This window comes from Polypterus senegalus, chromosome 7, assembly GCF_016835505.1.
Source record: "Polypterus senegalus isolate Bchr_013 chromosome 7, ASM1683550v1, whole genome shotgun sequence".
In the NCBI taxonomy this organism is placed as follows: Eukaryota; Metazoa; Chordata; class Cladistia; order Polypteriformes; family Polypteridae; genus Polypterus; species Polypterus senegalus.
Genome location: NC_053160.1, coordinates 33,208,317 through 33,234,879, shown reverse-complemented (window position 1 = coordinate 33,234,879; position 26,563 = coordinate 33,208,317). Strand labels below are relative to the sequence as shown.

Sequence of the window (26,563 nt, the reverse complement as noted above, 5' to 3'; positions counted from 1 at the left end):
AATTATCCTGTCAATCTACAGAATACAGTGATTTGGTTATAAATAATTTCTAAAGCCAATTAATTATTTATGATGTTCTTTATTCCTTTCCTGACATCTGCCTTATTTCAATTAAAGGCAATGGGGACAAATGCCTACCCCAACAGGTACCCCATGGCAGGAACCAACACTGAACAAGATGGGAGTCCATCTCAGGATATACTCATAATCACAAACACTAACCTAGTAAACTGTCATAAATCAATCCAACCTGCCCATCCTTAAAATTGGGAAGAAACCAGAGTACTCAAAATTAAAGCTCACAAAGACATAAACATGCAAACACATGCAGAGCTAACATTTGAACTCTGACTTTGTGAAACCACTGTGTCACATATCCCTTCTATAAGCTTTATGCATGGACTCTGAGCTTTCCTGGAAATGCCTCCATGATTTTGTGTTCAATTTTCTGTTTTCAGGCAACAGTCATGTGATAGACACCCATCAGCCACAACATCAAAAACATTAACAGGTGAATTGAATAACATTGATTATCTAATTAAAATGGGACCTGTCAAGGTGTGGGATATATTAGGCTGCAAGTGAACAGTCAGTTCTTAAAGGTAATGAGTTGAATGCAAGAAAAATCGGCAAACATAAGGATCTGAGCGACTCTGACAAGGAATAAATTGTGATTGCTAGATGACTGGGTGAGAGCATCTCCAAAACAGCAGGTCTTGTGGGATATTCCCAGTATGCAGTAGTTAGTATCTACTCATTGATGCGAGTGTGGAGTGAAAGCTTGCCCATTTGCTCTGATCACACAGAAGAGCTACTGTAGAACAAATTGCTGAAAAACTTAATGCTGGCCATGACAGAAAGGTGTCTGAACACACAGTGTATTACAGCTTGCTACATATAGGACTGTGTAGCTGCAGACTGGTTAGAGTGCAAATGCTGACCCCTGTCCACCACTGGAATTCCTACAATAGGCACATGAGCATCAGAGCTGGACCATAGAGCAATGCAAGAGGGTGGCCTGGTCTGATGCATCATGTTTTATTTTAGATCATATGGACAGCAGGCACATTTGCATCTTTTTCCTGATGAAGTGATGGCAGCAGGATACACTAAGGGAAGAAGGCAAGCTGGCAGAGGCAGGTGATGATCTAGGCAATGTTCTGCTGGGAAACCTTGGGTCCTAACATTCATGGGGATGTTACTTTGATACATGCCACCTCTCTAAAGATTGTTGCAGAGCAAATACATCCCTTTTTGGCAATTGTATTCCCTGATGGTATTGGCCTCTTTCAGCAGGATAATGTGCCCTGCCACCTCAGCAAACTTGCTCAGGAATGGTTTGAGGAACATGACAAAGATTTCAAGGTGTTAACTTGGCCTGCATATTTCCCAGATCTCATTCTGATCGAGCATCTGTGGGATGTGCTGGAAAGTCAAGTCTGATTTGTGGAGGCCCCACCACATAACATACAGGACTTAAAGGACCTGCTGCTTACGTCTTGGTGCCAGATACCACAGGACACCATCAGAGGTCTTGTGGAGTTCATGCCTCAATGGGTCAGAGCTGTTTTCGCAGCACGAGGTGTACCTACACAATATTAGGGTGGTAGCTTTAATGTTGTGGCTGATCAGTGTATAAGTAGCATGTTAGAAATGGAGCAGTTATGAAGAAAAAAATCACAAATTTATTAAGACTAGATGATCTCAAATTAAAAATTTCAGCTCAACTCAAAGAACAACATACAGATATGAACATACTGTATATCATGTATATGGATATTTTTTTATTTTTTTGTTCTCCCTCTTCAAGCTGATTTGTGAAAACAAAATCAACTTCAACTTCAATTTTCGAACATACAACAAAGCATATTCACAGTTTGTTCAAGTTCTTGACCGTAGGATAGAATGGATTTTATATTTCTAACTGATAAACACATTGATTGTGCGCTCATCTCGCCGTCATATGTCATGGAGATGATTAACTGTTTGTGTATTGAAGGCCATAGACAGTCATGTAACCATATAGCCATGATTAAATGTAAAATAATGCTATTTATAGTTTTGGGAATATTTATTTTACAAAGAAGTTACATATATATTTTTATAAATGTCACTATGTACATAACAACATATCATTTATAATCATCCATCCATTTTCTAATCTTCTTATTCATTTCAAGGTCACAAGGATAACTTTGCAGTCCTAATGTTACTTCTGATTACAATTTATGTAAGAAAGTATTGTTTATGCTTCTCATAGAGCATGTTTGTAGCGTAATCTTCTGTCTAATGCCTCTTTGAAATCAAAAGAACCTTTTTAACTGCTGCCAGAATCAATAGGCATGAATGGCATATCTCCACTGTCCTCTTTGTAAATACAGAAAAACAAATGTTTACACTTTGAAGTTTTGCTTGGGATGTGAGAAAAGAATTAATCACCTTGCAGGCTTGATTTGTCTGAAACAATTAAAGGGTACAGCACACACTCTGCACCTAGCAATTGGCTAGTACAATCCATCCATTATCCAACTCGATATATCCTAATTACAGGGTCATGGGGGTCTGCTGGAGCCAGTCTCAGCCAACAGAGGGCACAAGGCAGGAAACAAACCCTGGGCAGGGCACCAGCCCACCACAGGGCTAGTACAATTTTAATATCAAAAAATGAAACTATATTTTAATTACCCAGCTTTCATTAAAGTTTTCTCTTTACTGTGTCTGGGATGAATAGATTTTTTCTTTATAAAAATCACCATTTCTTTTTCTGTACTCAGCTAAAGGTTGTATAAGGCAACAAAGTAAGGAGGGCACATGCAGCACTGCAGGGAGTTAACTGTCAGCTGTAAGTTACACCATTTCACTTAAGACAAGATGAAACTACTAGTTTGATCTTTTAAAATTTAAGTGAAAAGTAAGAAGTGCTGTCAAGCACCACAGAGCACTATATAATACTCAAAGTGGAGGTGGCAGGTGTTGTGCCAAGGAGAAATAGACTACGATGGTTTGGACATATGCTTACAAAAGGAAGAGGAAGAGAATGATTGGGTGAAGAGATGGAGGGCATGAGGCCAATAGGCCAAGAACACATAGTTGGATGTGCTGTGGTGACTTGAGAATAATGAGCCTCACTCCAAAAGATGCCCACACAAGTGGCGAACATCAAAAAAAGATTTGGTTTGCAATTGGCTAACCTAGGTAAATCCAGAAAATATCCATTAAACCGATGATGATGATAGTGACAAATAGTAACATCCATCCATCCATCCATTATCCAACCCGCTATATCTTAACTACAGGGTCACGGGGGTCTGCTGGAGCCAATCCCAGCCAATACAGGGCGCAAGGCAGGAAACAAACCCCAGGCAGGGTGCCAGCCCACCGCAGCAAATAGTAACATGAATAGTTAAAATCAGCAACTTATAAATATCATGTAAGACATAAAGGAAATACAAAGCCAGAGAGAAAGTGCAGATCCATGCATATAAATAAGTCCTTCTCAACCTGGTTCTCTTTGCTCTTAAGACTAGTAGTCAAAGTATTTCTGGCATAGGATCAACTTGATTTTGTTTCTAATTCTTGTGACAATCACTAATAGGATGAACTGTCCTCGGGTTTGATAATTCATTACTTGTTGACAGGTCTGAATTTGATTTACAAGTACAATATCAACATGGAAGTAAGAACCCATTATTGGAAAAAAATGTATGCCCATTTAAGATGGATATTTAATATACAGTCTTTTTAGCAGCAATTATGCTTAGTTCAGATGTGTCCCTGTTCACTATCTGTGAGAATTGTGCATGTTTTCCCAGTTCCTGTATGGATTTTGTCACCATATAGTTTTGTTTTCCTCCCATATTTTAGATATTATGTAAATGTGGTTGTATACTCCAGCATTCCTTGTAATGAACTGGTACACCATAAGGGTTGGTTTCTGCATTGTGGTTGATTCTACTGGAACAGACTTCAGTTCCTGTAATCATGAAACAGCCCATGTGAGTTTAATAATGGATAAAGTTTTAATTGTAGATGCTTAATTTAATGTAGCTTACGCATTGGATGTATTGTATATGTGTTGTATTTTTGTATTCATGACTTTTACATCCTGTTTTCAGTGTGACAGGAATCTCCTTTCTTTATCTAGTAATTGAAGGTGCAATGGTTCTGACTGCAAAAGTAACCAATAGATGGGACTACAGACTACAGCCACACCTCCTTCCCCCAATGCAACTTTCTCTGGATGTCTTTATATATCATATAATGCGCTACCGTGGCTGTTTGTTTGTCTGTCCAGGATTTTAAATCACCTGTAGCTCGCACACCGTTTGAGCTATTGACTTAAAATTTGGTACACATATACTACGTGACGTCTACTGTCTGCTTTCGGGGTGATGATTAACCTCCACGGTTATTCTTCTTTTTATTTCTATTTCATTTTATTGTAGGATTAACTCTTGGCAGCGGCCCTCAAGGCCTTACCACTTTCATCGTCACTTCCTCTACCTCTTCATATCTTAAATCATTCTTGAGGCAGATTGAAGACTTAAGTGCCAGCTTAAGAAAAAAGAGCTGTTCACAAAGCAGCAAGCACATCAACCTCTGAGCAAACGAATGCTAAATAAAAGAGTATGAAAACTATTACTGGTAGTTCACGGAAATAGGATGTCAGGTCCCTTTACTCACAAAGGATTCTAAATACTATGGTTCATTTTTTTCAGTGGGAATCCTGAGGTCTCTTGCAACAAATAAGAAATGGGTCCCGAAGTTTTGTATGTGATAGCACAGCAACAAGGTGGCATGGTATGGCATAATGTGGCCGTCATAGCATATTATGTGTACTGTGCCACACTTTTTTATGTGTGTGTGTCCTTGTTGGTATTGATTATTATCAATTGTAGACATGCAAGTAAAAATGTCATTGCACTACATACACTATGTGCTATGTACACATGACAATTAACTTGAACTTGGTGGACTAGCTTTCATCACCAAATTGTGTTTAATCAAGTTTATTTATTCCTCTATGGAGTATTTTAAAATTGCAGTTCAAGGGAGAATAATATATCTCATTTCCAAAAGCAAACTACTCCATTCTACTACATATCTGAAGTACTAGCCTTCTGACCTACAGATATTCTTTTCTAGTAACTTGAAGGCTGAGCAGTAAAGTTTATCTACAGCATAAAAAAACTAGGTCATAAATTATATTAGTAACATGGAGGCATTTGGTGTACTCTGCTTCTGACATATACTGTAAGTACTTCATCAGCTTGGACCTGCATGGATCTGTCATGCAGCAGAACACATTTCTGCCTCTATATAAATGTACCCATCCAACCATTTCAGTCTCTAGGCCAACCACTTCAGCCAGAAGAAACACATTATATACAAGTGTATATATACAGTTATGATATAAAATACCTGAAGTATAGGGCCTTGGGGGTAAAAGCCTATCCTAGCAGCCCTGGGGAGGACATCAGTCCGTAGTAGGGCCCACTGAAACACACGTTTACTGACACGTTCACACAGAGCCAATCTGAAATCTATAATTAATCTAATAGTCACATCTTCAAGTGGTTGAGGAAGGTTTGTAAAGTAAAACCAGAATAGAAACAGGAAGAATGTGCATGCAGATTCCACACAGACAATAACTGGCCATGGGAGGGTGCTGTACTAATTGCAGTATTGCTGGTGATAAGGGTTACACTATCTCACATATATATTATTATACATATTTACTGAACATTTATAATGGTTTCTGTTACTGATAACTAATTTACATCAGGTTTATTGTTCATTATGGATATCATTCAATTTCTTTTTACTCCGCGGATATTTCAGATAACATTTCAGTAAGATCCATCCATCCATTATCCAATCCGCTATGTCCTAACTACAGGGTCATGGGGGTCTGCTGGTGTCAATCCCAGCCAACACAGGGCACAAGGCAGGAAACAAACCCCGGGCAGGGCACCATCCCACCGCAGGGCGCGCACACACACACCCACACACCAAGCACACACTATGGACAATTTAGAATCGCCAATTCACCTAACCTGCATGTCTTTTGGACTGTGGGAGGAAACTGGAGTACCTGGAGGAAACCCATGCAGACACGGGGAGAACATGCAAACTCCACGCAGGGAGGACCCGGGAAGAAAACCTTAGTCTCCTAACTGCGAGGCAGCAGCACTACCCACTGCGCCACCAAATTCCTTTTACACTAAGAGTAATATACAGAGCCATGAAGAAACATTTGTCCTTACTTGATTTTCTGTAATAAATTCTCATTTGCCACAGTGGACTAGGCTCCATCTTTTTGCGGCTTGTAGCAGTAACTCTGAAGGAAAAAGACACCAAAATGTGGTGCTTCTTCATTTGTTTGGGGTCCAGAATAGTGTTCAGGTGTGAAAGTGTTTTACTACCCCTGCCCATGAACCCAGCACTATTAGAGGGAAAATTAGAGTCAGCTGTTAGAACACTCAGCCCTGCCAAATATAAATCCGACTAACTTTAGCTGTCACCTTTGCAGTGAAACTGTCAGCACATACGTCCAGCACATATATTATGGCTGTCATCTGGGCCAATAACTGACGCTAACATGCTTCATATTTCAAAAATGCATTTGTTTGAATATATTCAAATGTACTTTAATGATTCTGTGGCTACATGTATATTCCAGGATCAGATTCATACATTTAGCAAAGAGACCATTATCACTGATTATTCACAAACATTCATAAACTTTATATGTTGTTAAACAAGAGAAATGTGTAGAAAACTGCTCTGTTCTTAACACTAATAAATGTTTTATGTTTATTTAGACGTCTATTTTTCTAGGGTCTTAGGATTTCATTGCATTTCAGACCAGATTTAAACTTCACGTGAGGTGAATTTTGGCTGGATAAGTTGGTAAAAGACACAAAATAAAAAGTTGTTATAGTATGAGAATTGTCACTTCAAGGACACTTGTGGGCACTGGAGATAACAGTGACAAGCATTTCTTACAAATGCAGTCTTTTCACAAAGCATTTTGGGATTGCTTAGGGTTTCTACCCATGCACGATCTTATTGGATTTAAAGCCGTATTGGTCTTATCAACGGTTAAACAAGCTATGCATCATTACTGCCTACAGCAACTCACTGACAGAGTTCCACTAGAAGTGACTGCAACCCTGGTACTCTTTGTTTCCTGAATTCCTGCATATGTGAGGCATGCAAAAGGGTATTATTTCTTTTTGTTTGTTTTTTCATTGTAAACAGACAATAAAAGGGATGACCCAGATAGTGCCCCAAGATTTCCTTGCTGTCTCAAGACCTAGCATTACCACACCTGGCCACACAGTCTAATTCTGATTCAAGGTTATGAGGGCTGCACCCTCTCCTAATAGATTACTGTAGTCACAAGGCAAGAATCAAATTAGGTTGCACCACGAAATTATGGCAAAAGTGGGCAATTTAGAGTTACTACCCAGGTGTGATAGGGAATTGGAGTCTCTAGAGAAACACCACAGAAACAAAGGAAAAATGTGCAAATCCTAAAAGGGAAGTACCTGAGTTGGGAATTGAACCTAGGTCATCAGATTAAGCTATTGTAGCACTAACCACTCTGTCACCATGCTGCAGTTATGAAACTGGACAGTTTAAATTATTCAACTGTTTGCCAAGTTATATTGTGATTGATTTTAGAGTGCCAAATTTTACTCAGTTGTCTGTCTAAGATGTTAACACCTGATTGCCACATTATTCTGCACAGTTATTATGTATAATGTGAATGTATCTGCAGGAGATTTGAGTCACAAATGGCTTTACTCACTAATTGCTAAGATGCTGTCAATCCCAATTGGTGATCACAAGCAAAGAAAACATGGCGATTACCTTATTTTACAATTCAGTTTGTTGTGATTGGCAGAACTTTTATTCCAGATGATTATCATTCGATCAAACTGAACGTTTCAAGCAGAGGACATACAAGATATTTGATGGGAAACTTAATTTTCAGATGGGGTAAGGAAGTTCATGTTTCAAGTGAACATTTCAGTCTTTCATATATGTATACTCAGCAATAAAAGAAATGTCCTCTGACTTTCAACTGTTTTTACTTTCAGTAAACTTAATGTGTAAATATATGTATGAACACTAAAAGAGTCAACACCATAAGACATAAACTAAAAATGTTTCACAATGTGTCCCTGAATGAAGAGAGGCTCAAAATCAAAAGTACCAGTCAGTATCTGGTGTGGCCACCAGCTGCTTGAAATACTGCAGTGCATCTCCTCCTCATGGACTGGACCAGATTTGTCAGTTCTTACTGTGAGATGTTACCCCACTCTTCCACCAAGGCACCTGCAAGTTCCTGGACATTTCTGGGGGGAATGGCCCTAGCCCTCACCCTGCGATCCAACAGGTCCCAGACGTGCTCAATGGGATTGAGATCCGGGCTCTTCCACTGCGAGGATGATCAGCTGTCCTTCCTGTCTCCCTGTAGCGCTGTCTTAGGCGTCTCACAGTGCGGACATGGCAATTTATTGCCCTAGCCACATCAGCAGTCCTCATGCCTCCCTGCAGCATGCCTAATGCACGTTCACGCAGATGAGCAGGGACCCTGGGCATCTTTCTTTGGGTGTTTTTCACAGTCGGTAGACAAGTCTCTTTAGTGTCCTGCGTTTTTAGAACTATGACCTTAAACGCCTACTTTCTGTAAGCTGTTAAAGTCTTCACGACCATTCCACAGGTGCATGTTAATTAATTGATTATGGTTAATTGAACATGCATGGAAAACATTGTTTAAACCCTTTACAATGAAGATCTGTAAAGTTATTTGGATTTTTAAAACATTATTGTTGAAATACACAGTCCTGAAAAAGGAACGTTTCTTTTTTTTCTGAGTATATATACTTATACGAACACAATAATGTAACCTTATTATAAACTTATAGGTTTGATATTTGTTTGTAAATGAGAATGATTTCAATCTTCCACTTGTTTGTCTGTATGGGTTTCTTCACTACTCCCAAAAAATATTAGTGTGTTTTGTGCATAAGAGTGCCCTGTGATTAATTGGCAACCTGTTTGGACTGTTTCTTGCTTTGCTTCTGGGATAGGCTCGTGCCCCTATAAACTTGAAATGGATTAAACAGATTTGATTGATCCCCATAAGTTTCTGGCATAATGGCAGGGTCTGGCCCCGATCAAAGAATGAATAAATCCTGTAAATTACAAGGTTAGGGTGCTCAGACATTGCAGGTCAACTCAAATACTTCATGCCGATTTTTTTAAAGGATCAACCCAGCGGAGGAGCTTGTAACAGTGGCTGCTCTTCCTGATGATGTAAGAGATTCTATAGGAGATGATCTGACCGATATGCAGAAAAGCGAATTGATTTCTGTAATTAAAAGGAACGAGGATGTCTTTATGTCCATGCCTGGAGAGACTAAATTGGTGTAGCATAAAATAATCATGGAGGCTGGTGTTAAAGTACTTATTCATTTGTACAGAATGCCTGAAGCTAGAAGAGAAGTAGTACAGTACAAACTAAAACAGATGCTGAAATTAGCTGTAATTTGGGAAAGTAAGAGTGAGTGATGTGGTTCAGTTGTATTAGTCCCAAAACCAGACATATCCATATTGCTCTGTATAGATTTTAGCTAACAAAATAAGGTTTTAAAATGTGATGCTTACCAATGCCATATCTTGATGTGTTGTTGGAAAGAAGGGGCAAGCGTCACATATCTCTGCCTTGAATTTGACTAAGTGATACTGGCAAGTGCCTCTTAATAAATCTAGCTGTGAGAAAACCATTCAAGATGGCTTGCTTGAATTTGTAAGATTCACATTTGGATTTCAAGGGGCACCTCTTAAATTTTAATGTATGATAGAGCACATATTACACCTTCATTCTGAATATTTGGGTGTATATCTGGATGGCACCGTCATTATTAGCAATGGCTGAGAGATGTGCTTGTCACACCTCCAGATGGTCCTAAACAGCTTAAAGGGGGCTTCTTTAACTGATAAGCCAAAGAAATGTAAATAAGGCATGTCAGAAACCCACTGCCTTGGTTATTCTAGGAATAAGGGGCTAATCAAGACACAAATGAAAAATACTGGTGAAGTGCTTGTGTATCCTTGTCCAGAAACACAGACACAGGTATGTCCTTTCTTAGGGCTGTCACGTTATTATAGATAATTTATTTTTTAATTTGGTGATCAGGATGCTCCTTTAACTGACTTGATGATGGTTCTTACAAATTGCAGTAATGCCTGGTCAAATGATTGCAAAAACACTTTTACCAGTTTGAAAGGCACTCTTTCTTCATACTCTGTTCTGCAAAATCCAGACTTTACCAAAGGTTTTATCCTGCAAATATTTGCCAGTACATCATGTATGAGTTGGGGGCTGTGCTATCGCAGGCTTTTGATGAGCAGGAACACCCCATTAGTTATGCGACTCATAAATTGTTGCCCTGGGAATGTCATTATTCTGCTATTTAAAAAGAGTGTTAGGCAAAGCTGAGGGTAAGGATGTGAGCGATCAAGCTATGCTTTCGGTTTTTAGAGCTAATTCAATTATGGAGAAAAACACATTTTCCATCAGTAAAATGCAGACAGAGTCAGCCTGCAGACTTGTGCAGGTCCCCTATCAGACCCTATCAAACCAAGTGCTTTACTATGCTTTCATATGCTGTTCATTATCCAAAACAATGGTTGGATGGGTAATTACATAGAAAAGCACACACAATAAAAACAAGAAAAAAGTACATAAATACCAAATATATAATGAATATAATTTACAGGTGGTCAGTTCAATATGGTTGATCTGCTTATCATATACCCCAAACTACTGGACTGGGCAGAGCTTTATGTGTAATAAATGAGTAAACGAAGTCAGTCGACGGATTGGGAGAGCATGGAGGGGTCATGAGGTCGCATGAGGTGTGTGTGGTGCTCCCGATATCCATGCAAAAAGACGAAGGTCCAAGTCTTTAGAGTCCTGGTGCTTCCTGTCTTGCTGTATGGTTGCGAGACATGGACACTATCCAGTGACCTGTGACTAACACTGGACTCCTTTGGTACTGCGTCTCTCCGGAAAATCTTTCAGTACCATTGGTTTGACTTTGTGTCGAATGAGCGGTTGCTCATGGAGTCCCAAATGAGGCACATTACCGGCATTGTGAGGAAGCGTCAGTTACGGCACTACGGTCATGTGGTACATTTCCCTGAGGGTGATCCGGCTTGTAAGGTCCTCATTGTTAAGGACCTGAGTGGCTCGACCAGGCCAAGGGGTCACCCATGTAACACCTGGCTACGGCAGATAGAGGGTCATTTCCAGAGGGTGGGACTGGACCGCGTGTCTGCCTGGGGGGTTGCAAACTGGGATCCCGTGTTGTTTTGTCATGTAGTGGATGTGGCAACGCGCTGTACCAGTGCATGCTCCCCAACTTGACTTGACTTAACTTGTTTACATATTTAGCTTCTTCAAAAAAGTTAGCTATTGTAATGTTGCCAATTTCAGTTATGATTGAAAATAGGTATGTTACTAATCACACAGAAAATGGTGCAAGCAATCTTCAGTGGACAAAATGGTATATATTTGATTTGTAAATTTTTGGAGCATCTGATCACTTGGACAAAAGCTCCTACAGTAGGCCATATTTTGCATGCAAAAGACTATTTAGTGTTTTAGTTTGTCTTCAAATTATTAACAGTGCTAAATGTTCTCTCCACTGTTGCATTAGATATAGGTAGTGATAGACACATGGCTACATCTTGGATTTCCAGAAGAATCACTGTTCTTATATACTTCAAACCAGAATCATTCTTCATTTGTTTCATTCCACTTTTTATTTGTTAAATTTCTCCATTCTGTCTCAGTTTCATCTATGTCCTTGCACACCATGTTGAACTTTTATTGCTAGACATGTAATTGGTGTCCTTATCTGTGAAGGAGCCTCTTTGAATTAAGCATATCAAGTTTCTCTAGCATTGTTAGGTTTTCTGGCAATCAACTCTGTAGTTTAAGAGCTAACTTCACAAGCATAGCTTTACACCTTTCTTCCACTGCCTCAACAGCAGACTTATTTGAAAGAGAGTCAACAAAGCAGGAAAACTCATAACCCAAGTAGACAGCTGCTGTGGGAATGAGGCAGTCATCCATATTGAAAGTAACTACAGGGTGGTCCAGATCTAATTATGCAATTTTCATTACGCTATAACTTATTAAGTTTATTACTCCGAGCCTGTATCCAATTGAATAGAGGACAAGTGGGACATTACATGGAAAATCAGTGAATTAATTCAATATAAGTCCATTTTCATTTATTACAAGATATTTCGAACAATTCTTTTGTCTTGTATTGTTTTCCTGCATTGCATTAAAAGTTTCACAGTTACATCTGGACCACCTTCTAGAGCTGAAGTGGAGAGGTTTTCTTGCTAATCTGGATTAACTGTTAGATTCAGCAGAGAACGAAAGCACATGCTCAAGTCCAGGAAGTGTTTAGATGGACTGGCTGTGTCTGCTTGAAATAGCTGATTTGTTTTGTTTACCCCACTGAGGGTGGATTTTAGAAATACAAACTACAGCTTGTTATATGGATCACCCATCATATCACTTAGAAGACTTGCTGTGTAACATGTCTGTGTGTTTTTTGCTATGCTAAACTGAAGTTTTAAGACATCCCACTGATCTAAAGTCTTTACTATGCTTTCACCCTGACTTAGCCACCTTGTAGGTGCAGGCTTTATAATTTTGTTAGGGATGGAGCCTTCTAAAGTCTTGTACAATTGAGCATATTTAGTCCTTCTTTTTGCGCTATGTGAGAACCAATTGTAAATTTCACAGATCAAGAAATCTAAATTTATTGGTAATACCTCAGATGCTTTACTGCCAACCAGACTGAGTGAATGGCAAATACATCTTGCCAGAACAAGATGAGGAATCATTTCTTTCAGCAGAGTATATACAGAATGGTTACATCAAACCATAACACTTGCCCCATCAACTCCAATTCCAATACATTTAAGCAAATCTACGCCATCTTCTTCCAAAGCTGTAACAAGCACATTTAGAAGTGGCATCTGTTTCAGTACCTGGGATTACTTTAAAAAATGTTGAGGCAATTGTTTTTTTTTGTGTGAAACTTGGATAGCTCATGCGGTATGACTATAGAAAACATCTGAGTAACAGAGATGTCAGTGCTTTCATCAATTATATTTGGATAAGAGCTGTTGCCAATATCTAGCACCAATTCCTTGGGTAGTTCTGGACCTAAGACATTCACAATAAATGGAGTGCACTTGGTGCGATGAAGTGATATGTTATTTAATACCCTGGAATGGGCATCTAATGATGGCAGTAACTCAGACAAGTGGTCCACTGTGGTAAAGAAATACTTGTAATGTTGTGAATAAAAATATATATAAAATGTTGTACAGTTAAACTTATTGCAACTTTGTGATGTTTGCTAAATCAGAACAAATATGTTGAACAAGGATTCCTTTATCTGCAAACCTGATTTTATATAGACTTTAAAACTGAGTTGTTGGCAGTTTTAAAACACAATCATTTAAATAAAAAAGTTGCTACCTATAAACTCTGGTTCTGCGATCCATTTATTGAAAAATCTCTGCCTGTAGCTTGATATTTTGTTAGTTGTCATTACGAGCGGTAATATGCTGAAAAGAGTCCATTTTTATCTTGTAAAGTCAAATCTACAACTTCACAAAACATCGCAAACTAATACCAACCCTAGATTTGATACTTTACTCAGCAGTAACCCTGAATGGTGTTAATAAAGTTTGGAAAATTAATATGAACGGTACAGACTGGGGTGGGACAAGCATGCCGCGATAAGCTGGCTTGTCAATCTCGAAACCACTGCTACCTCTAACCAATTATACCTGAGCTTCGAGAGAGGGGTGGAGCAATGACAGGTGGCTGTTGCAACGTGCAGTATGTTGTGTACTGCTGTATGATACGTTCATCAAGAATTGGGGGTGATGGAAATTGCGGAATCATGTTTCCATAAGACGGTAATTCTCATGAAAAAAATCCCCCCATGTAATTCTTTTGTCTCCCCCATATTCCCCCCGGCTATGATATCCCCCCTGACCTGGCAATTCCGTGTATCTGGCCAAATCTAAACAAGACCTGTTCCAAGTAGCAACTCCCATAAGACAAAACGAGCTAATTTCACGCCTAAAAGCCAGGAAGCCACGACCCTCCGTCCTTCCCAGAGGCCTGCGCGAGGCTGGAAGCGTGTTGCGTCACTTCCGTCTCTCCCTTTGGCTGCCATCTTACTCCCCGCGTGTGTGTTTTTCCGTGTGCAGGTCAGTGCGAAGAGTTTAATAATCTTCTTACCTGCACATACGCCTCAGACTCGGATTGCAGAAGGTAAATAGAGCCGAGGATATGAATGCGTAGTTTGTAAGTTAAAAAAAAAAGTCTGTCCTGTTGGAAGACTAAACGGTTCGTATTCAGCAGTCTATGACAGGCCATGTTTCTAACGTACTCGACAGAAATGTGTTTTTTTTGTATCTGCCAAATATGTACGCTTTTAGGTTCATTGTTTCCAGCTATTAAGGATAGTGTTACCTACGTGTTTGTAACTAACAGAGTAGGACTTGGTTGCATTGGAAGACACGCTTTTATACTTGTCTTGTGCCAGACGAAATAGAAGGGTGTATGTTCATTACACACAAAATACTTAGTCTTAGTAGTAAGATGTTTCTCGTAACTCTTATTATTTCACCGTGAATAAGAAAACCCGTGTCCTCTAAGTATTGTGCATTGTCTTCAGGTTTATTGTTTTACTGTAGTGTAGACCAAAATTGGGGTCTGTAACATGCTAGTATTTTGCTGAAGTGAGTGACATTAGATACTACTCGACAAATGATTGATTTGAACTCGTTAAAAAGTAAAGTTGTCCAAAACGTTTCTTATAGACAGCGTTTGTCCTGTTCCGTGCCCAATCCTTACTCATTGGCATGGACATCAGCCTTATTATTATGGAAAGAGAAATTAATGTTATTTAACGATTGTAATTATTGTGATATTTTCATTACACTGCCATATGTTATAATAATGTTATATTGTGCTGGTGGGGCATTTTATTCATTCAGCTATTTCTTTACAATGTTTTTTTCCCCTCTACACATAATTATCTTGCATGTGTTATGCAATGCACTATAAGTATAAAAACTAGATCAGCATCTTTTCAGAACTTTGTAACAAATGTACTGCAGTTTTTGGTGTTTTATTTATTAATTCATATTTTTGTCTATGGCTTATACATAAAACATTGTAATGTCAGAGTAAGGTGTGTATGATTCCTAACTGACCCCGCTATCTGTTTATCTTCTGTTTTGAGATATATATATATATATATATATATATATATATATATATATATATATATATATATATAACACACACTTTTTTGTCGTGTTTAAATCGTTGAGCTGTAATGTTATAAAATCTACCCTGTCTACCAGGCCCTTTTATGGAGATCAAAACACAGTTGGTAGTGTATGACTGAAACAGTGTAGCTGTCTTGTCTTCTGCGGACATTGTACTGGCATAACATTGTCTTCCTAAATTTGTTTTTTTTTTTTTTCCCAATTAATTTGACTGCTACTACTTTAGATACATTATTTTAATTGTTACAGATGAAAGAAACAATCATGAATCAGGAGAAGCTTGCTAAGCTCCAGGCACAGGTTCGCATTGGAGGAAAGGTAATAAAACATCTGATAAGTCTGATTGGGTACTACAGTATTAATGGAAGAACTTTTTTTTTTTTAATAATAGCTGTTTGCAACACATGTTGGATAAATCTGCAGAAATGTAAAGTTGTCTTCATACAGTCACAATATATATTCAGTAGTTTTAAACCATTTGATGTGAACCAAATCAAAGTGTTGTTGGTGCAATATCTTTTTTATGTTTTTGTTGGGCTGTAGATTTTCATTGGTTTGCATGCTGTGAATGCAGTACTTCTTTTTACTGTAGTATATATATATATATATATATATATATATATATATATATAAAAGAAAGGCAGGTGTGTCTTTAATTTTTTATTTTTTTACATTTTTGTTAAATTAGTGTCATGGCGTTAAGTGAATGCTTCATACAAAAATTGTTACCCCATGTACTTTATAAAACTTTTTGTCATGTTTTCAGAAAGGAGACCAAATAAGGTTATGATAGAGAAGTCCGTAGTGAGCAACGATAATCAATGTGAAAATGTCCGGGGGGAAAGAAAATGCTCACCTCACTGGTGTTGCATAATCTTTATCTAGTTATGCTCAAAATGTGCAAAATTGATGTTTTTTTGCTAATGTATTGTTATATAGTTCCTGAATTATCAGAATGCATATAAATGGTAAACCTAAAGTATCATTGGATTACCTTTTTAATGGAAGACATGCCTAATCTAGTCGAGGTCTGTCTTTACTTAGAAAATTTGTTAGATTACATTTTTCAAGATAAAATTATACTGGTTGCTAAAGTGATTTGTGATGTGTTCTGTAAAGGTGCCATGTAAAATTATCACTGTAATCTTGTACAGAAAGCCCTTCATGAGCAAGTCAGCGAGGAGTCAAAAACGAATAGAATTTAAATGTCCTCAGCATTATAAGTGTCAGGTTTTCAGGATGGGGAGCCTGCACTGGTACAGCACATTACTGTGCCCACTACACAACAAAAAATACTTAGGATATTGGTTAGCACCCCCCAAGGCAGACACATGGACCACTCCCTCCAGAAATGACCATCTACCTGTTGCAGCGAGGTGTTCTTTGAGTGTCCCCTTGGCTTGATCCAGCCACCTGGGTCCTCACCAGCAAGGATCAAGAAACAGTGCCACATGTCCGTAGTGTCATAGCTGATGGTCTCTCACAATGCAGGTAATGTGTTTCGTATGGGATTCTGCGAGAAACCGCTTGTTCAACACATAGTCAAATCAGTCGTACCCAAGGATTCTCCAAAGAGAAACAGTACTGAAGGATTCTAGTCTTTGTCTCTGGTCGCTGGATAGTGTCCATGTCTCTCAACCATAGACCAAAACAGTAAGCACCAGGACTCTAAAGACTTGGACCTTCGTCCTTTTCCAAAGGTATCGGTAGTGCTACACAACCCTTTCCAGTGACCTCATGACCCCATCTTGCTCTCCCAATTCATTTACTGACTTCATAGGAAGAGTCACCAGAGACATGCATGTCTGTCAAGGTAAGTAAACCACTTGACAAGGTCCACACACTCACTCGGCAAACAGACATGCTGCTGATGGCTATGCCCAAGAAGTCATTTAAGGCCTGGTTCTTTGCTTTTATCCAGGACACTCACAAACCCAGACACGCAGACTGTGTCAGGTTTTGCTTTCAAGAACATAGTTATCCTTGGAAATATTGTGTTTGTTTTCTTGGTGGGCAAAACAAGAAATTTCAGCCTAAATCTTGTTGGTTGTTTCAATTTTTTTTTTTTTCTTACAAACCCGTTTTCCTTCTTTTTTTTTTTTTCTTCTTAGTTAATGGCATCAATTGATACCTGTAAATATTACAAACATACGTGCCTGCCATGTTTGTTTTTGTAACTATGTTATGATTCATTAACTTTATATTCAAATTAAGATTTATTTATTACAGTTATCAACTGTTTGTTTTGAGTATTCTTGACTATCAAAGATTTTTTTTCATTAACACCATGTTGGAAAAACACTAACAGTATGTACAATTACAGCTTTAAACAATGCTAGTCATTGAGCTTAATTGAATTTTTTTACAGGGTACAGCCCGTAGAAAGAAGAAGGTAGTTCACAGAACAGCAACCGCCGATGACAAGAAACTTCAGTTCTCTTTAAAAAAATTAGGAGTCAACAATATTTCTGGTATTGAAGAGGTAAAATTAACTTTTTTTTTTTTTTTCTTGCGACCTCTTGGTTAGTGTTTGTTTAATCCTACAGTTTTGTTGTGTAGTTATGACTTTTGCAATAGGAGATATTGTCATCTCTACTTTTCAGAATGGCAGTTTTATTTCAGGCATAATTTGTACATTTTTCATATTGATATTCTTGGTTTATTTCTGCATTTGTTAGGTGGCACAGATTAAATTGCAGTTACATTTATAAAATATGAAATGTGTTTCATTAATTAACTGATCATAGTTACTTTTGGAAACCGTATTACATTAGAATTTCAGTTGTCTAAATTAAACAACTCGAGTTTTTGTGGGTTCTTTGACAAAGGACAAAGTGAACAACTCATAAATGAAAAGTCAGTGTAGTAAATGTCTTTGTATTTCACAGGGTAACATTCTTTTTATTTTAAATAAATACAGACACTTCTTTCTTGAGCCTAAAACTATTACAGTAAACTCCCACTCAACACAGACAGCGGAAGATGAATCCGTCTAATGTTGGAGGAAAAAATAGCTTGCATCTTTTTATACTGGTTTAGCTTGGGATATTTAAACCAGCTGAAAGATTAGGAACGTATCACCATTATCACCTTGGCAAGAGTATCAAAGTTATGGATAGGTTTCTTGACTATCATTGAGTTTTCCTTCTGGCACTTCAGCTGTGCCAAGGTGGCTCGGCTTGAAAGGAGGTCTGAAGACTGGATGTCATCATGACTTTTAACAAGACAGCAGTCAGATGTTTAACCCTGAAAGTAAATGGCAACATAGTGTGGTAGTTGTCCACCTTTTTCATAATTATTAAAAGATTTTCCTTAATATTTACCTAGTTAGCAGTGTATTTCAATACACACACCCTTTTCCCCATTGTTTCTCTAAAACCAGACATTCTGGCAATTTCTTGAGTCTTGAAAACTTTTTTCTAAGTTTCTTTGGGTGCTTACATTTAAAAACTGCCTTATTCTACAGCTGATAGTGTTGCACATTTCAGAACAAGCTGAAAAATGTATATGTGTAAGAGCAAGCTAAATGTAACATTTGAATGTTAACAAAAATCATCTGCATAACTATATAACCATGTGTCACATTAATAGTCATCATTGAATATTTACTGCAAATGGCAATTGTACTGTAAGTATTGAGCACTCCCTTGTTTGTTTTGCTGATTTCTTTATTCAAAGCAGCTTACAAAGCTGAGCATACATGAAATGTGTTTTAGTGGTTATCAGTAAAGATCAAGGTGAGCAAATTTAAAGAATACAAATTTATAGCAGAGTGCATGTAATTTAGCACCACAGTTAGTTTCATTGGTAGATGAAAGCTATCAGTCCCAAAATGTAAAACTTAATGTTACTTTAGACAATTTAGTGCTGCAATTAGTGCCATGTAGAACTTAACTAAGCCTTTCCAAATGTTTTCTTTTCAATCACTCACAAAGTTATACACAGTTTTGTTGAAAATGGTGATATTGAAAGAGTTCTTTACTTGTTAATTCTTAAAAGGGAAATGTGAAAATGGAGATGGCAGTTAATTTTAATTAGTTTCCAATATTGTTAAGGAAAACTTAAACCAATGGCTGTTTGAATTCTACAGTGTATGCTGGAACTTTTAAATAACCAATAGCAGGATTTCAAAGAGAATTTTTGGGAGACTAAAGTGGTATTAAAATAACTTATAACCAGCCATGTACTTGGTACAACTGTAGATCTAGCAGGAAAGGTTTTAAGCTAGGAAAAAAAAAATGCCAAAATGCTTCGTCATGAAACAGAAGGTTGTTACTTTCACAGATTAGAAAAAACACACATTGCCTGTTCCATTTTTATTTTATTAGACGAATGTGCACAAGGTCGATGTGACAAATTCAGCAGTGTTATTGTTCAAAATAACATGAAGGAATTGGCATAAGGGCAAGCAGACTAACCACTTAACGTTTTAGTATGCTAGTCTTTTTTCTCTATTCCAAATCTAAATACAGGGTGAGCCAAAAAGTACCATATTTCAAACATTTATTCTACAAAAACGCTACAAGATATAAAATTTTTGACACAAGAAAGGGTATAAAAAAAGTTTTTTTTTCACTGTGTTTTAAAAATCTCTTCAGGTTGGTGGCAGTCATTAACGATACACTCTTTGAAACGATTTCTAAATGGTTGCATGACTCGATCAGCCATTTTAAGGGGAATTTGCAGCGGTTTCGTGGCCAATAGCCTCCTTTTCAGGTTGATGTACGTATACCTGAGACTTGAGCTAGCCCCACAAGATGAAATCACATATGGCGAGATCAGGCAAACATAAAGGCCTCCAACATTGCAGCGCAAAGAGATCAGCATCCCCAGAAACATCACCTGCAAAACGCCATGTCAGCTGTTGCTCCATCCTGTTGCCAACCAGGCATCCATCACATCCGTTTCTTCCAGTTGGGGCTGCAAAAAGTTCTCCTGCATTTCATTGTAACGTTCTGAAGTGATGGCGACAGTTTCTTCCCCCTCCTCAAAATAGAAAGTGCCTACAATTGCCAGATAATTTTGCTGATTATGACTTGTAGCTAATGAAAACCCAAAATTCAGTATCTCAGAAAATTAGAATATTATGAAAAAGGTCAATATTGTAGATTCTTGGTGTCACACTCCACTCGGCTAATTAACCCAAAACACTTACAAAAGGTGTCCTGAGCCTTTAAATGGTCTCTCAGTCTGCTTCAGTAGGCCACACAATCATGGAGAAGACTACTGACTTGACAGTTGTCCAGAAGACAGTCATTGACACACTCCACAAGGAGGGTAAGCCACAAAAGGTCATTGCTAAAGAAGCTAGCTGTTCAGAGTGCTTTATCCAAGCATAAAAATGGAAAGTTGTGGAAGGTAAAAATGTCTGAACCCACAGGGATAACCACAGCCTTGAGAGGATTGTGAAGCACAGCCCATTTAAGAACTTGGGGGAGATTCACAAGGAGTGGAGTGCAGCTGGAGTCAGTGCTTCAAGAGCCACCACACACAGACATATCCAGGACATGGGCTACAATTGTCGTGTTCATTGTGTCAAGCAACACCTGAACTAGAGGCATCGTTGGAAGCGTCTTACCTGGGCTAAGGAGAAAATGGACTGGACTGTTGCTTACTTTCCTCTTTTCAGATGAAAGTAAATTTTTGCATTTCATTTGGAAATCAAGGTCCCAGAGTCTGGCAGAAGAATGGAGAGGCACAGAATCCAAGCTGCTTGAGGTCCAGTGTGAAATTTCCACAGTTGGTAATGATTTGGGGAGCCATGTCGTCTGCTTGTGTTGGTCCACTGTGTTTTATCAAGACTAAATTCAGCACAGCCATCTACCAGGGAAATTTTAGAGCACTTCATGCTTCCCTCTGCTGATAAGCTTTATGTAGATGCTCATTTAATTTTCCAGCAGGACTTAGTACCTGCACACACTGCCAAAACTACCAATACCTGACCATGGTATCACTGCTTGATTTGCCAGCAAACGTGCCTGACCTAAACCCCATACAGAATCTATGGGGTATTGTCAAGAGGAAAACGAGACACCAGACCCAACAACGCAGACGAGCTGAAGGTCGCTATCAATGAATCCTGGGCTTCCATTACACCCAAGCAGTGCCACAGGCTTGATCGCCTCCATGCCATACCGCATTGATGCAGTAATTCATGCAAAAGGAGCCCTGACCAAGTATTGAGTGTGTACATGGACATACTTTTCAGTAGGCCAATATTTCTGTATTTAGTCATGTTTTGTATTGGTCTTATGTAATCTAATTTTCTGAGATACCAAATTTTGAATTTTCATTACCTGTAGGCCATAATCAGCAAAATGAAAATAAATAAATGTTTGAAATATTTCACTCTGTATGAAATGAATCTTTATAATACGTGTTTCACTTTTTGAATTAAATTACTGAAATTAAATCAATTATTTGAAAAAAATAGACTTTGGAATTTTCCTCTACAACTAGATGGAGTCAAAGACTAAAGGTTTGCTCAGCAAGAGTTGAGTATTTGGCCTTTGGAAGAGTATAGCATTAGAATATCCGTGTATTAGGTATGTTAAAGCAGAAGAAGCAGTAATAACCCTTGTAAGTTAACTTAAGATGATAGCAATATTTTCAGTATATTGTGGCATTAGACCAGTTTGTTATATCACCAACACTGTATTTTTGCCATTATCTGCCCCTAAGGTTTGCCATTCTTATTTCATTCACTGTCTAGTAATTCTACTTCAGATAGGTTTGTGTACGCATTATGTGAAAGAGTCAGTTGTGTTATTGGAGATTCCGCACGAGGCTTGGAATGGTTTAGGCTTTCACTGATGAAAGCCATGTATATTAGTGTACTAGAATATTTAAAAAATCTGGCCAAAAGTTATGTGAATTGTTTTACTTTTGTGGAGTTCTTGCCTTTTATAAGTTGGCTACTATGCCATGGGTTATATAATTTCCGTCTGGTAAAATGTAATGTCTTTTTCTTAACAGGTAAACATGTTTACAAACCAGGGGACCGTTATCCACTTCAACAATCCAAAAGTACAAGCATCTTTGGCAGCAAACACCTTTACAATCACAGGCCACGCAGAAACCAAGCAACTCACAGAGATGTTACCCAGCATTTTGAACCAGTTGGGAGCTGACAGTCTTACCAGTTTGAGAAGACTAGCCGAGGCTCTGCCAAAGCAATGTATGTTGGAATTGCACCTCTACCTTGTTTATGATTCAGTTACATTTACTGAACAGATGATTACATGTCTGTAGTTAAGTTTATTACTACTTTCTTTGGTTGTATTTTGCATCCTTGAGTTTTGTTGCTTAGTCTTAACTTGACTAATGTATTTATTTTGGCTTTGGCTATTTTTACAGCTGTAGATGGAAAAGCACCACTTGCCGCAGGAGAGGAAGATGATGATGATGTTCCAGGTTAGAATTTCTGGACTCAAATCCATGTATTTTATTTATTGCTGGTGATAATTCTGTCCTGGAAAGTTGCAAAAGTGCTTTATATCCATGTATAATGCGATCCTATTAATTTAATATAACCCACAAATTATCTAAGTGATATCGCTGTTTAACAGAATGACTAAAGGCATGTGTTTGGCAGTTGCTGCAGAAGAGGCCCATTATGTCCTACACATACAGTTTTATGTTCTCGTTGGGCCTCCTTTTAATTTCATCCTTCAATATTCACTACCATTTATACCGCATGCATAACCCCCATACTTTGTTCATTACCATATAACTATTTGCTTTTAACTGTACAGTCATTTTTGCCTCGAATGAAAACATTTGGCACATTTGTTCTTTTTTGCTTAGATTCATTTTCTTCCTTCATCTCACTACATTACACTATATAATTCTTCATAGAATGCTTAAGGTTTTCCTTTATGATGCGTCTTCGAGACAGATCGGAATTAATTCATTCTGATACAAAAGGAGTGGTTTTATGTCTCCATCCCCTGTCCTACATTTTAAAGAATGGCGACCAATACACCATATGTATTTTTGAGACAGTGTCTGTCTTTTGATAGTTGCCTTTATTTTATCACCACTAAACCAGGCTGTCTCCTTTTTGTAATGTGAGTTTTGTCCAATTACAGGTTACTCTTGGTTTTATCCAGATATTTGCCACAGCTTGCTTCCTTGTTGTTTGCAACTTGTGGTTCTTAAAACTTTCTTTACCCTTCCTGTCCATTTCAGAAAGTTTAGTTTTCTGTTTGTCATTTTTGCTTCTTAAAAAGCAGTGCATTTTTCGTTCCTTACACCACTAGGCTCTGATGTTATGCACTTCCTTACTTACACATGATATATCTAGTTATTTTTATTTAACACTTCACTCCACTTCATAATAGACTCCAATCGGGGCTATCTTGTACTAAAGCTGGTTTCCTGTATAAACATCCTTGCGTCTCATGTGGTGGGTTTGGTCTCGGGCCACTAAAGATGCAGTCTAGGTAAACGCATCTATCCAGTCTGAATACAGTAATCCCTCCTCGATAGATGAAAATCCGCGAAGTAGAAACCATATGTTTGTATGGTTATTTTTATATATTTTAAGCCCTTATAAACTCTCCCACACTTAACATTATTCGAGCCCTCTAGTCATGAAATAACACCCTTTAGTCAAAAGTTTAAACTGTGCTCCATGACAAGACAAAGATCTTCTTTCTCACAATTAAAAGAATGCAAATATATCTTCTCTTCAAAGGAGTGCCCGCATCAGGAGCAGAGAATTTCAGAGTGAGAGAGCGCTCACAAAGAAAAGCAAACAATCAAAAAATCAATACGTATGCTTTTAAATATTCCGAAGCACCGCAATAAAGCAGCATTTTTTAGAAGATCGTCAGTATCTTCTAAGCAAACAGCCCCTCTGCTCAGACCCCCTCCATCAGGCGCAGAGAATGTCAGAGAGGGTGAGATAGAGGCAGAGACAAGCAAACAATCGAGCACCGCGCGGGGTGCATATCTTGTATCATTGAGGAGTTTTAGTTAATATGTAATACATGCTCTGATTGTGTAGCTTCTAAGCCATCCGCCAGTAGCGTCCCTTGTATGAAATCAACTGGGCAAACAAACTGAGGAAGCGTGTACCATAAATTAAAAGACCCATTGGCCGCAGAAATCCGCGAACCAGCGAAAAATCCGTGATATATATTTAGATATGCTTACATTTAAAATCCGCGAAAGTCGAAGCGCGATATAGCGAGGGATTACTGTACTTGGTTTTTCTCTTCTGCAAGCCTATGGATTATGGGATAAGACTAAGCCCCTGGCTATGTTGGTTGTTCCAAAAAATGTTGACATTCTTAGTCTTTGACATTTCTTTTCTCATTTCTTGCTTAACCGTGCACTTCCTAAGAGAAATGGGCACATCGTATGTGTAATTTTGTAACTTAGTCCTTCTCATATCTAGAATGTTAGTAAAATTAGGGTTATAGAAATAGTTTAGTGTATTTTGTGCACATTGCTGAAACTTATTAAAGCCTTTTTAACATCACTGTGACTACTCATCTCAATAGCTTTACTGTTATCTCTCCTATGTGCAGTAATGACTGGATAATGTAACATGCCTGTATTTCAATTTAAAAAAAAAAGCCACTCACACACTCAAAGGCCTATTCACACTTGCTAGTACAGGACCTATGAATGGCACAATATAAAATTTTAAAGTAAGGGAGACTTGATGGCTCTAAATTTCTAGATTATGCCCATTATAGGTACTGCCTTACAGCAACAACACTGGTTTGGATCCTTTCTATTGTCAATAAGTAATTAAATGAGTAAATGTAATCTAAGTAGATTGTTAGTGTTGATCATCAGGATGTATTTTTCCAGACATAATGATTATGTAGTTACTTTCTCTCTGAACAGAAACCTGAATTTTCTCTGAATCTTTTTTTTTTTTTTTTCCCCCCAGACCTTGTTGAGAATTTTGACGAGGCTTCGAAGAATGAAGCAAACTAAGTCTCACTGCACACCTGCAACATGAATTGGCTGTGTGGAGCTGCTATTTTGTATTTGTATTTTATGATTTTCTTTTTGTACTGTTTACCAATAAAGTGTAAAGGGTGATAATAACACACAGTATTTTTGAAGCCTTTGAGGTCTGCAGCTCTTTTTCTTTTGTGCAACCGTAAGATCTTAATATGGACTTAATTTGCAGCCTGGTTTAAAATTAACATGTCTGGATTTAAAATATGCATTTGTTAAATGCTAATTAAAAATTGCTTGAATACAGTTTCCTGTGTGTGTTTGTTTGGTAAAGCCATATTTATAAAAAAAAAAAGGGTGTTTCTTACCCATGTGAACAGCTTGTTGTCAGTTGTATGGCCAAAAATTTATATCACTATCACTGTATTGTCTATGTGCATATAAAATTCTTATTGTATCATGAAAAGAGATGGCCCAGACCTCCTTGACAGCAGACGTCAGTTCCAAAGACGTCTTTTTCAGCCTTTATGTTAATGTGGTATGAATGTGGCCAAATGTGAATCACTTCTTAAGGGTTACATCCCTTATTGTGCATAACATACCTGTTTACAACATGCAGTTTATATTTATAATCTTGTTTTTTGTCTGTTCTTTCTTGATAAGTTTGAGTCGGGGTTCAGAACAAATCACAGTACAGAAACTGCACTCGTTAAAGTAGTAAATGACTTAGGGGTGAGTGCAGACAGAGGCCGTTTATCTGTTCTCATCCTCTTAGATCTGAGTGCCGCATTTGACACCATTGATCATAATATTCTTAGAAATTGCCTTAGTCAATGGGTGGGCCTCTCTGGTAGGGTCTTAAATTGGTTTGAATCCTACCTGGCAGGTACAAAATTCTTTGTGAGTTGTGGTAATTACAACTCAAAGACCCATGATATCCGATATGGTGTTCCACAAGGATCTATCCTGGGTCCGCTGCTCTTTTCGATCTACTTGCTTCCGTTAGGTCAGATTATCTCAGGGCATAACATGAACTACCACAGCTATGCTGATGACACACAACTGTATTTATCAGTAGCACCTGATGACCCCGACTCTGTTTCACTAACGCAATGTCTTGTGTTTCTGAGTGGATGAGTAGCAATTTTCTCAAGCTAAATAAAGAAAAAACTGAAATTTTAGTGATTGGCAATATTGTATTTAATGAGGTTATTAGAAATAA

At 38.0% G+C, this 26,563-nt stretch overlaps 1 protein-coding gene across 2 annotated transcripts; it reads left to right on the top strand.

The window, feature by feature from the left end:
* The first annotated feature begins 14,225 nt into the window (after window positions 1-14,225).
* On the top strand, window positions 14,226-25,640 carry btf3 (basic transcription factor 3). Of its 2 annotated transcripts, none has more exons than XM_039758456.1 (6): window positions 14,226-14,331; window positions 15,670-15,738; window positions 17,789-17,902; window positions 22,396-22,597; window positions 22,777-22,833; window positions 25,328-25,640. In XM_039758456.1, exons 2-6 carry the CDS (start codon window positions 15,670-15,672, stop codon window positions 25,372-25,374), a joined length of 489 nt encoding a protein of 162 aa, XP_039614390.1. In that variant the 5' UTR covers window positions 14,226-14,331; the 3' UTR covers window positions 25,375-25,640. The 2 variants fall into 2 exon arrangements, with proteins under 2 accessions (XP_039614390.1, XP_039614389.1); XM_039758455.1 differs by having other exon boundaries at window positions 14,264-14,395.
* Window positions 25,641-26,563: the final 923 nt, after the last annotated feature.

Excerpts from the sequence above, each read along its gene's own strand:
- btf3 (XM_039758456.1), top strand. The coding sequence starts at position 15,670 with ATGAAAGAAACAATCATGAATCAGGAGAAGCTTGCTAAGCTCCAGGCA. Across the intron at positions 15,739-17,788 it reads AGGTTCGCATTGGAGGAAAG|GGTACAGCCCGTAGAAAGAA; the intron begins GTAATAAAACAT and ends ATTTTTTTACAG. Across the intron at positions 22,834-25,327 it reads AGATGATGATGATGTTCCAG|ACCTTGTTGAGAATTTTGAC; the intron begins GTTAGAATTTCT and ends TTTTCCCCCCAG.